The sequence below is a fragment of the Dreissena polymorpha genome, chromosome 14 (genome assembly GCF_020536995.1).
Source record: "Dreissena polymorpha isolate Duluth1 chromosome 14, UMN_Dpol_1.0, whole genome shotgun sequence".
Taxonomy (NCBI): Eukaryota; Metazoa; Mollusca; class Bivalvia; order Myida; family Dreissenidae; genus Dreissena; species Dreissena polymorpha.
The window spans coordinates 65,120,938-65,133,857 of record NC_068368.1 but is presented as its reverse complement, the minus strand read 5'-3'; the positions used below and the strand labels follow the sequence as shown (position 1 = coordinate 65,133,857).

At 33.5% G+C, this 12,920-nt stretch overlaps 1 protein-coding gene across 3 annotated transcripts in view; it reads right to left on the bottom strand.

Annotated features, from left to right (window-relative positions):
* LOC127856845 (glutamate-rich protein 3-like) overlaps positions 1 to 12,910 on the bottom strand; it is a 78,992-nt gene extending 66,082 nt beyond the window's left edge. For 2 of the 3 annotated variants that reach the window (XM_052392987.1, XM_052392988.1), the window contains exon 1: positions 12,708 to 12,910. In XM_052392987.1, coding sequence (XP_052248947.1) covers positions 12,708 to 12,727 — 20 coding nt within the window. In that variant the 5' untranslated portion in view covers positions 12,728 to 12,910. The remainder of the gene's footprint in view (positions 1 to 12,707) is intronic. The other variant, XM_052392989.1, reaches the window with a different exon arrangement.
* Positions 12,911 to 12,920: the final 10 nt, after the last annotated feature.

The following is a 12,920-nucleotide window of genomic DNA, read 5'->3' as shown; positions in this document are numbered from 1 at the left end:
ACTTGATTAAATTATCCATTAAATTTTCTTTGAAACATCAACATAAATTTCTGCTTTAATATCCTTTATTTAAAAAAATCAACCAACAATTCAAAGCACAACTAAAATCTTTGATGACCCTTTTTCTCTCTACCCAAAGGTTACACTGATTTTAATAAACTACACACTTTACAACAGCCAATGTTTATCATAAAATTTCCATAAAAAACCTGGTAAACAATCTTCACTGAGACAAGTCAATATTTACTATTGCTCTTGTTTGATCTTATGGCAGTTATACAAGGTCTCAAATACCAATAAAATTTACAAATAATTGCAAAGCAAATCAGTAAAAATTTATAACAAACAAGAATAAAATTTTAACAAGTTTAAATTGTCCAGCCTCATATTTTCCATGGATTTCTAAGGAAAACCCTGGACAAAGTACGCCCAGGAATGTGTGTCTGTCACTTATAAACTGACATGCCAGTTTTGTCTAACACCTTCACTACAAGAAAACAAAATGAATACAATTAGAATAATTAAATTAAACAAATTAAGCTGTTGATTACATGTGGTGAGAAATAAGTCAATTAGCCATATTAGTCAATTAATAACACTTTAAATTATTTAGCGAGCTGAACGAGAGAGCTTGTTGAGTTTTAACACCCATTTCCTTATTTCAAAAGTCAATGTCACACTTTCTGGTCAAATTTCAAATTGGCCATTTAACCGCTTTTCCTACTGTTACAATGTTATTCAATATGCAAATGCACATGTTTGATCTTTGACCTTTAATGTGACATTAATCTTTGCCCTAGGTGTTACATTGCTTCACATCATTTTCAGTTAAAACAAGAGATGTGTTTGTCAGACACACTATGCCCCCTACTGTGCCGCTTTGATTTATTTAATGTTTTTTATCATTTGGCAGGTACACATAATTTTAACAAGGGAAGTAATATTTTTTAAAGGGAAATAATAAAAAATATTACTTTCCTTGTAAAAATGATATGTAAGTGCCTAATGATAAATAGAAATTATCTCCCTTTAAAGCTTGTTACTTCCTTGGATTTGTTTTTTTTACCTTTGACCTTAAACGATGACCTTGACCTTTCACCACTCAAAATGTGCAGCTCCATGAGATACACATGCATGTCAAATATCAAGTTGCTATCTTCAATATTGCAAAAGTTATGGCTAATGTTAAAGTTTTCGGACAGACAGACAAGACAGACAGACTGATGGACAGTTCAACTGCTATATACCACCCTACCAGGGGAATAAAAATTTTAATAGAATAAAAAATAATAAAGTCAACAGTTTGGATAATAATACAGCCAAATCTAATATTTTAGTTTATGTATGACCTTGACCTTTGAGGTAGGGCGAAGGTTGTTACAAACGAAACACAGTTTCGGCATGGTGAACATTTTGTAGTACATAATTTTAAAAATGCATGATGAATTTAGAAATTAATGATGGGACAAGCTTATATACCGCCATTTAAACCTTAAGTTTGACCTTGATTTTTTAGGTATGGAGACAGATTTAATTAACAAAACACTAATTTTTCTTGATGGATATTTGTTTTATGTCATTTCTAAAATGAATAATTAATGACAAAGTAACAGAAGGATAGACTGTTTTATGGAAAATTTGACCAGAAAGTGTGACATTGACCTTTGAGGTCGGGAGGCGGGTGTTACACCCAAAATGCTGTCTCCAAAGGTTATTACTTTAATTATGCTGGGTTATTTTAAAATAACATAATGAAGGGCAAAGTTAGAGTCTGGACAAGCTGTGTAACGCCCATATTTAACCATGGACCTCTTGAGATTTGACCTTGACCTTTGAGGTCAGGAGATGAGTGTCATCTGTGACATGCAACTTCCTCCAGGTCAAGTGTTGTCTATTTTAGAATGCATATTGACAATTAATGATTCAGACAAACTGCTTTACAGCACAATTTGACCTTTGTATATACCGTAAAAGGATGTGTATAAGGCGCACATTTTTACCCCCAAATTTAATTTTAAAAACTTGATGCGCGTTATGCACAACTACAGCCATGCCAAGACATTTTTTCCCTGTCAGTTACCCAGTTACGGTAACTCGCATCATTCTGTTCCCCGTTGTTTTTACTGTAACTATGATTGTTAATAATTGTGTTATATTTACGATCTGAATATAGATGACAAACGTTATAAAGTTAACATTAATATTTTCTATCTTTTTCAGGTACATACAGAGCATTGAAATCAAATAAATTTGAAGAAGAAAATGAAAAACAAGGAAGCCATTTTTATTTAAACTTTATTGTTTTTTCCCACAATATTATACCCTACTGTACTAGGGTTACACAATTTATTTGGGGGCACTTGTCGATTTACAATAGTATGTCGGCAAGGTCTTTCTCAATATATTTATTATTAATTTTCTTGCTTTTCAAATGTGTTAATAAAATTGATGTTGTGTTTGTTTACATGTTTTCATACGTCTTGTCAAGATTGGGCTTGTGATTATCAAGCAATTTGCGTCACCTGTCAAGATTTGTGTAGCTGGGCTATTATCAAAACATGCGAACCGGCAAACGACTTCACACCTCCATTGTTTGTTTAACGCCGGTAATGTCAGTAATGGTGTTGAGAAGTTTGAGTCGTTAAAGTCTCCTGTCAATTATAGACGCTCGAAAAGAACGCGTGAGATGGGAAATGTAAATAAAATGCGCGGTTGTGAATTAGTCATGTGTGAATAACCCCGTGCCAATACCAATAAAAAATTTCAGTGTCTTAGTTATACCAAGCACACTAATCGGTCCGCAATGTGTACTCCTCCACGATAAAATCGTGGACAGTTACTTGGGAGACTTATGATGAAAACCTCGATGGTATCCTCGTGGAAATTATGCATTTCATGCATAATTCATTTAAATCGAAACATTTACGCGTAATATTGTTATTAAAAAAAACACACAAACAAGTTGTATCTTTATCGTTATCGTCTTTAAGATAATTAATTATTGAAAAATAAAATAACACGTGAGTCGGCAATATAAATAAAACGATTTTCAGTGAGCCTACGGTACGGAAATTTTGCCGTAATTTTTTTTGCTTCAAAAACTTTTTCCCCAATTTTTTTGCTTCAAAAAGTAGATGCGCGTTATACATAAATGTGCATTATACACAGCGTTTTACGGTAAGTGTGACTTTGACCTTTGAAGTAGGGAGACTGGTTTACATGTGACTGGCAATCTCATGAAAGTTACCCATGGATCATAAATACTGACTTTGACCTTTTAAGTAGTAAGTTTTACAGCGACTTACTGTCTCCTCATTGTGGTCATTTGTGGTAAGTTATTTTTAAATTGCATGATGAATGACTATAATAAGTTACATTCAAGAAACACACCCACTTACATGCATGAATATTTTTTACACTCAAAAACCATGATAAGCCTTGTACATGCAGGCCCGACAAAAAATGCACCAAAATACTAAAGTGCACAAATTCCCCTGAATAATAAATACAAGTTTAATCACTTTAGCAATAATAGCTTTCTATTTCTAAGCTGTACAATTTAAATCAACAGTGTTATCACAAGCTTTTTTTTTAATGCAACTTAATGACCTAGTTTTTAACCCCACATGATGTGTTTTTAAACTAAGCCCAAACATATTTCGGAAAAAAAATTCTGTCTAACTTAATGATGTCATGGGGATTAGCACGATGTCTGACCTCGGACAAATCCGTTAAAAGTTTTCTGTCTCAGTTCCGATAATATTTCCAAAACTGTCGGACCATGTGTTTCACACAGGTTTCAATTAAATTGTTATTTTATTGTATGTAGTATTTTTATACAATGTGAACGTCATAATAATGAAAATAACTCTACAAAAGGTTAATTTCTATTGTTTATTGAAGAACAAGGTCCGGTTAAATCTGGTGAGGTCTGGTAAGTTTTATAAGTTATCAGACCTCATGCCCAGTTAGATATTTTCGTCTTTCGCATGGGTTGGGATTAGGCAACAAATGTGCCCTCTAGAGTGTTCACAAGGGAAATGTTGATGATGCACGATGACGAGGAAAGAAGTACAAAATGAATGACAAAAGCTCACACTGTGCTCAGATGAGCTAAAAATAAAATTAATTTGACTCCTTATAAATACCCTATACTTGTACTTAAAACTAGACATAATAAACACAGTCAGCAAAATATCGTTGTTATATACTAGTATCTGATGATGTACAATATAAACCTAATCACATATGACCATAGTACCAGACAGTAAAAGAATTGCGGTAAACAAAACAAGAGGCCAATTGTGGAAAGCTTATCTGATAGTTACAGACAATAAGGTAGACATTGTTAACCTTAATTGTGTTTGTTATTTAAAACAATAGGCCTTGATTATAAATAATGTCATAAAGTGCTTCATGATGTTGAACAGATAAAGCAATAAACATAAGTATCTTTTTTTCTGGAATAGGGTTATTCCCTACCATGTGTAAATAATCACATTTCTTATTTCCCCAAAATATTCAAAGCTCCATGGCAGCCTGCGCTAATGAGACCATCAAAACCTTGCTATGCGGCTGCCTATGGCTTAAGACCCATTATCGCACGACACAGCTCATATTCAATATTTCATTTATTGAAGTTCCATCATAAGCTATGAATACCTGTATTAGAGCAATTGATATAATATTCAAAGACAATATTAGCCATCCATGTTGCCATGCTATGAGAAATACAAACAAGCATCAATATTTCATGAGCATGCAAAGCTGGGATCAATTGATAACAAAATATTTGCCAACCCCCCTGTGCAAACTTGGCGTCTCCAAGTTTACCTCAGACAAACAATTATAATCCTGCAGTATTAAGACTGCAAATAAAATACAGCCTACATCAAGTAGGTAATCTATGAATATTATGTTTTAAAAAAAGAGCAATGCTAAAAAATGTATCAGAAATTATTGTTTTCCTTCAAATATCTGTTACAAACCCCATCTGCAAACATTTGCCATACTGTAATAAGCCTTTTTTGTAGGTATAAATACCTTGTTTCTGATCTTTTCAAAAAGTGTGGGGATAATAATACCAGAACAGCCTGCGAGTAATTAACTCAGGTCTATTCAGGTTTTATGCTGTTTGCTGCTCATCAGAATCTAAGGTTTGGAGATGCATGAAGCCTTTAAAACTTAAGAAAGGTCTTTACCTTAATTCACCAGTCTATGGGACTACAAATGCGTCAAATTAACCCATTTAGGCCTAGCGTCTAGAAAAAAGGCCTTGGCAAACAGCGTAGACCCAGATGAGACACCACATAATGTGGTGTCTCATCAGGGTCTGCGCTGTTTGCTTAAAGGAATTTCTATAAGAAGTATTCTAAATATATATAATAATAAATATACTAAACATCCCTAATTTTGGAAATAAATTTATCCAATTAAGAAGGATGGGAGAGTCCACTAGGCATAAATGGGTAAAGTATCTAAGTAGTAAAGGGTTTATAAGAGAGGGCCAAAGGTCCTAGGGCACTCACCTAACTCCCAAACAAACTTACTATATTTAACCCAAAGGACACAGATTTCCTCTGGACCAATTCTGTGAAAACTAGGCTTAATCAGTTGATGTAAGTTAAAGTACGTGCGTATAGATTGTCCCAGGTTAGCTTGTGCAGTTTAAAAGCTGCTTTATGAATTGTGATGTTGAAAGGAAGTCTTTTCTAAACAAAAACTGTTAAGGCAGAAAGTGTCGTCCCGGATTTGAATGCACAGTCTTATTTGGGGTGACACTTTACACACAGGCATTGAGCCCAGATTTTCCAGAAAAAGTCTCAAATGCTTTGACTCAGTTTGACAATAGGGCAAATAACATTATATCAAATGTTTGGCCATTTTGAAATTATCAAATAAGTCTGGTAAAATTATTTTTGTTCATCATGTCTTACCAGAACAACAGATGTGTTTGTCAGAAACACAATGTTCCCTACTGCGCCGCTTTGAAGCCATAAATTTGACCTTTGACCTTGATGGATGACCTTGACCTTTCACCACTCAAAATGTGCAGCTCCATAAGATTCATATGCAGGCCAAATATCAAGTTAGTATCTTCAATATTGCAAAAGTTATGACCAATGTTAAAGTTTTCAGATTGACTGACTGACTTACTGACTGACTGACTGACTGACTGACTGACTGACTGACTGACTGACTGACTGACTGACTGACTGACTGACTGACTGACTGACTGACTGACTGACTGACTGACTGACTGACTGACTGACTGACTGACGACGGACGGACAGTCAGTTAAAAAACTATATGCCACCCTTTGGAGGCATAAAAACAGCATCGTCTCTTGGGAGCCAGGTATTTCAAAATATTCCAAATAAACTATAATCATATAAAAATAGATTCCAAGACAGTTTTAAGATGATTGAGTAAAAATGGGATGTTTTCCTTGTTAAAAGTTTTTTCAATAAAGGCACATGTGTAAAACTGACTGCTACCATTTTAAAACTAAAGTAATTGACAAAACTTTAAATTGAATAAGTGTTTTCATTGTTTTTTAAAGTTGACATACTGACCTGGTATTTAACACCAACCAACCAAGTATACAACTTTTGGAAAATAGACAAAATTGAAAAAAATTGTTTCAGATTTACGCAATTGCGTTGTAGTTCTGATATTTGTGAGGAGACAGTAATACTGAACATTTACCATGCTCCCAAAAATCCATTTTTGATGATTTAAAACCTGAATATTCTAAAGCTTAAAAAAAGGGAATTAATTAAATAATTTGGGGAGTTCTGATGCTATTGTAATATTAATTGATGTTACAAGGATTACTTATATACAGTATAAAATACACTTCACCTTTGGTGCACAAATGGCTGAGTGGTTTGAGCACTTAAGACTTTAACTCAAAGGGTCAGTGGTTCGAGCCCAGTTGAGAATTACTTTTTCTCTTTATTTAATTGTATATTCTTGTTTTTTATTGGAGCTGTTTAGTTTGAATGTTTTCATTCATCAATTTAAAGCATTCAATGACAAACTTTAACACAATGATAAGCCAAAGCTAGACCCTATGTTTATATTTGATGTTTTTCCAAATTATCAAGGAACAGTGTAACAAATGCTCTTTTGTAACAATTTTAAACGATGATTATCTGTTAATGAACCCAATATTTAACTCTTTCAGTGCGGGAACCGAATTTTGAAGGCCTTTGAAAACAGTTTGGATCCAGATGAGACGCCACAGAACGTGGTGTCTCATCTGGATCCAAACTGTTTGCTATTCAGATAGTATTCTTTAAAAAAAAATGAAGAAATTGCTATTTTTAGAAATTGAGCAGACGACATTTAAGCAGACGACAAATTTCCCAGCATGCAAAGGGTTAAAACACGTTTCTTACTCAAAAGCTTTATTTCACTCGTTTGTAAAAGTCTCCTTTAATTTCAAGACGAAAGCTCCATAATTTCAAAGCATTTGATTTAACTATCATACAAATGTAAAAAAAAATCTAGCTCTTAAATAAATATTACCATATAGAAGATTCCATTACCTTTTTTTACTATCCATACTGAGTAAAAAAGAAACTGTGTTATCAAATTGCAACTTCTAAAGCAAGAAACTGTTTCATAGACTGCATCAATATTTACATCATTTGATAAGTAACTAAGAAGCAAGCTGCTGTATTTACATCTCACTTCATCCAATATAATGGGAGATGATTACATATGTGTTAAACAGATATGGAAATATTGATAATTTCAATAACTGAACCATCTGGCTACATGTACCTGTGCTTTATGAAATATTAATGACTGGTATCTATAGAAACATACACAGTCCAACAAGAGGCCATGCATTGAAAGAGCTGTTATGGATCTTTAGGTGCAGGACTACTAGGTGTGAATAGCATTCAATTAACACTTAATGATAGTGCCATTGTACTGACTTCAATGAAATATTGTTCTATGTAAAATATATTTACCAGATTCTGAAATTATAATATTTCTAAATGTTGGTTTCATTACTCCTCCCAACTTTACAATATTGGAAAACACCTATATACTGATAAATGGAGAAATTAGGTGGAGATAACTTTTTCTAGCAGAAAAAAGATAGTATAAAATTATTCTGACACAACGTCTCTGATATGGAGAAAGGTTCCTTACACCACATATGTAATATTGTAAGTTTGATATTGACATTGTTTCCACTCTATCAAGATAACTGTGAAGACATCATAATATTATAAGATAAAATCGTTTCTACTTGAATGAGATAAGTGTGTCGAAATATTATTATTGTAAGATAATATGTGTTTACTTGATAAACATAAGTATGTTGACATTTATATAATGTCTGAAACTTATCATAATATGCTGGTACTTAATTAAGATAAGTGTGTTGACATTTTAATATTGTAAGCTAATATGTGTTAAATTGATTACTTGATTATGATCAGTGCGCATTTTAACCCTTTTATGCCTAGCATCTAGAAAAAAGGCTTTGGCAAACAGCGAGGACCCAGATGAGATGCGGCATAATGCGGCGTCTCATCAGGGTCTACGCTGTTTGCTTAAAGGAATTTCTGTAAGAAATATTCTAAATATAGAAATAAATATACTAGACATCCCTTATTTTGGAAATAAATTGATCTATTATTTAGAAGAATTTGAGAGTACACTAGGCATAAATGGGTTAATATTGTAAGATAATCATTAATGCAGTAACGTTATTTTTTCCAGACTGCTTCAAACCTGACCCTAAATTCGTGACAAATGTAAAGAGGGACAGACCTGGACTTCAACTAGACTAGAATCCATTATGGAGGAAAAAAATGTCAGAACAAGGCAAACTTAGTTCTATCAAAATAAGAATCACGATCGCTGGGCAATGCAGCACTATATATATCTTCATAGGCATTTTGTGCTCAGGTTTAAAATAAACTATTTCAATCTGATCATGTTTTAGAACATTTCAATACCCAAAGCCATTTTAATAATGTCATAATATTTAAAAAAATATATATACATTTGGAAATAAATAAAATGTGTACACTTCAAGTGTGCTTAGCGAAATATATAGAAGATTTTTGCAAAATATTATTTTGTAATTTACACATCTAAAATGTTTGGGTTTTTTCAGAGGTCTGTTTGAGACACAACTAAACATTCACCTAAGCTTAAGTCTTTGAAAAAAGAGGCATATTATCTTTAGATAAAGGCAGGTAATGATAGCAAGTAAACAGACTATGTGCAACTTCTAATAGCAGGCATTAAAGGCAATAGTGATAAAGTGATCATGCAATAGATACCCATTTTGTAATACCAAAACTTTGTACAGGTTACAGTTTAAACAAAAATCTTGGACCACTACCAAAGTAATATGAAACATTACCTTACCAGAGGGTTTTTTGCCAAGGAAAAAATTGCTAACACAGGTTATCCATAAACTAGCATTTTGTCTTATTTTCTGAGTCTGGTTCCTCAAAACTTTAATGGCCATTTATTTCAACAGCTTAAATTTCTAGATAAAGTTATTTATGGAACTTAATTGTGAACACTTTTATTTACTTGTCTAAATTGTAAAACTTAATTGAACGCAACAATTATTTGCATGTTTGATAATATTATTGCTTTAAAAAGTGACTATTTGTGTCTGAAATTAACAAACTTTTACCCTTAAACTGGCAGATAAAACTTTGAGCAACCCAGCTTTGTGAGTAAATTATCAATTAAATAAATAAAGTAATTACATTTTTATAATCAGAATGAGAATTTAAGTTTGGTTAAGGTGGCCTCAAGGTTTATAGATACCGTATACTTTCGCTTATTAAACGCCCTCGCTTATAAGACGCACCCCGACTTCGGACTTTAAAATGGGTGGATTTAAGACTGACCCGCATATAAGATGCGGTCAAATTTTGCCGTTTTCCTCGGCCCAAAAACGGCTGAAGTTCGAAGAAAAGCATCATTTTTTCTTCAAGAATTTTATCTTTTGTAAAGAATAAGTATTGCAAGTAATTTCGAAATCAGAAAAAAGATCGAAAATTTTGTTGTATATGTATACATTGGGTGTATGAGCTAAAATACTCCTTCCTTTCACGCATTGTTGTTGACTACCAAAAAGTAGAATCATGCTATAAAAAATGAATTCGCAAACTGTTAATCAGAAAATCGGCAATCCGATATAAAGATGGTGACGATTTTTATCGCTTTGAGGTTAAACGACCTTCCACAGCTCATTGTTGTTAATCTGTTGTGTAATGTCAATAAAGGTGTGAAAAACTCGCTGGTCAGTGTTTATTACATGTAATCCCTATCAGAGCAGTACGTGTCAGACGTTAACAGTTTTTCACTTTCATTTTCACCCGTTATCAGAAAGTCCCCGGGAATCACGTTTTTTTACATGACCTGCGTATGATGCAATAAAACATTTTTTTTTGTACATGAACAATTGCATTCAATCTATTTTTAAATACCCTCGTCGAATCAAAGCTGTTTCCCATAATGCATTGTACTCTTTACACTTCTGAAAAATGGTGTAGGCATATGGCTGTGTTTATGAATTTCTTAAACATATTTATCGTCATAAATGTGTAAGATTAGTTTTTCGTGAGTGATGTTGTAATTATATTGGATTATCGGATAAATGTGAACATTAGAAAAGCCGTATGACTACAGGGATCGATACGATTCGGTATATATGCATGAATTGGCGATTCACCCACTTTAGAGAAAATGCAAATGACTGCCGCGATAATTCAAAACAAACTGACAAGTGTCCAATTAGGTCCGCATAAGCCCGGTAAACAAGATATTTTGAGAAATTTTCACCAGCATCTCGCTTATAAGACGAGACCCCCACTGTAACTTATTACTTTGAGTCTTATAAATGCGTCTTATAAGCGAAAGTATACGGTAACATATTTTCGCAGTCCTGATTGGGTATCTCTCACTTTTATAATTTGGAGCAGAATTGATAGTTATCGATAGTTTACTGAAATACAGCACATTTTTTGGTAAAGAATATGTGTGTAATATTATAACCTTATAGTTAGTTAATATGCTCATACAACTTTTCTGGGCAAGCTTATATAACCATAAAACTGCAAAGCACATACACACAGAAAATGACAATCCTTCAACATGAATCTAAGCAGAGTGGTGGTGTGGTAATCTAATGTTTGATCTCTTTTGGGTCATGACCAATTTAAGACCACATTATTTGAGCTTTGTGGTTTAAGAAACAAACCCAGCATTGACACATTTCTTATTTCATTGTGAGTGAACAAAAACTGTCACGTGACCACAAAAGTCAACGTCAGTAGTCATTTTATGACAACAAACAGCCGCGCAAGGTAGGTTTTTTTTCCAATATCTTTGCTGATCATCCTCTGACTTTCATACGACCTAGTGCAGGCAATATGACTTGAACTTTTTGAACTGACTTTGGCGCAAATTTCCATTTAAGAAGCAAACGTCAGTAGTAAAATTACAAAGAGTCAGTATTCTCGAAAATTAACGATCACAGAACTGTGTATGCTTTACCGGACGAAAATATATTACATATGTCTATGCATAAACAAACAAAAATATCTACCAGATATTAAATAAATGTTTGAAGAGTGAAAACAAATATGGCAAACATCAGTAGTACGTTTAGGAATGCAAACGTCAGTAGCAGAAATATGCAAACGGCAGTAAGCCGAATAAATGCAAGCGTTTAATTTAATGAAAAACATGTGTAATATATTGATACTTGATGACCCACTCATCACACAAGAAACTGAACAATGCCTTATACCAGACACAGGGTGATTACAATAGCTAATCTTGACATTCTCCTGGGAGCGGAAAATATAATTCCCCTTTCGTTTTAAAAATCTACATCTTAAGAGCCTGCTACCATCCTGTCAAATGTGAAAAAACACTTATGTGTTTAATATTCTGAGACCCAAAACACTCCTTAACTCATCTAACACAGTGTTTAGTAAGTATTATAAAAGACGTCAACTGTTGTTTACGGAAGTCATGCGAGCGTAATTGAGTCCCAGACTGGATGCTAAATAAAGTCTCACAATGTATGACCAATTCTATGTCGCCAAATAAATATATATTGGTGTCAATTAAGCAATTAATAAAACTTTACTTGAAAAACTGACTGATCAATGGTAACTCAAAGCCAACATAATTTACATATGGAGTTTTAAATGTTACAGACACATTTAAATAAGGAGCATCTATGTATCTATGTTTAAAGTTGTTTTTTTAAAGCTTGTTTTGTTTAGAAGCAGTGGCCACCAGCCTTCATGGTTCTGCTCGGCACCATGTGCATGTTTCCTCCTTGTTTCACTTAAATTGTGTAGGAAGTCATGAAGTCATACAAAAATCAACAGAATGGTGAGACGTTTGTGTGTTGGGGGGTGTTCACCTGGTTAGCTTTGTCTGATAGTTCAGATTATGAAACCGTCATTGCAAAATGCTATTGTCGTTTGGAGCAGATTTCTTTTATTAATTGTCCAATATTTACTTCGTAGGATACACGCCGATTATAAAAAACATGTAAGGACTGGCTACATCACATTTCCTTCAACTAAAATACGTTTTTTAACAGTTCAAACAATTAAAATCACTGACTTCACTCAATACATAAACAGCATGTAAACAACGCTAATTGCTATCATTAGTTTCTTAGATTGTCTTACCCTTCGTGGACGTGGCTCATTTTTACGTTTTGTTTTTCCCTACAAACGATGACAGTTGACACAAATAACTCTTGGACGAATATTTAAGACAAAACTGGTTTATTCCATTGTCTAAGCGAGTCAGTGAAGTTAATTTCCTGGAAATGAATTGATGTCAATACACAATTTGTCTACACGACCAGGCTGGTCGTCCAGGTAAATCACGTGATCAAA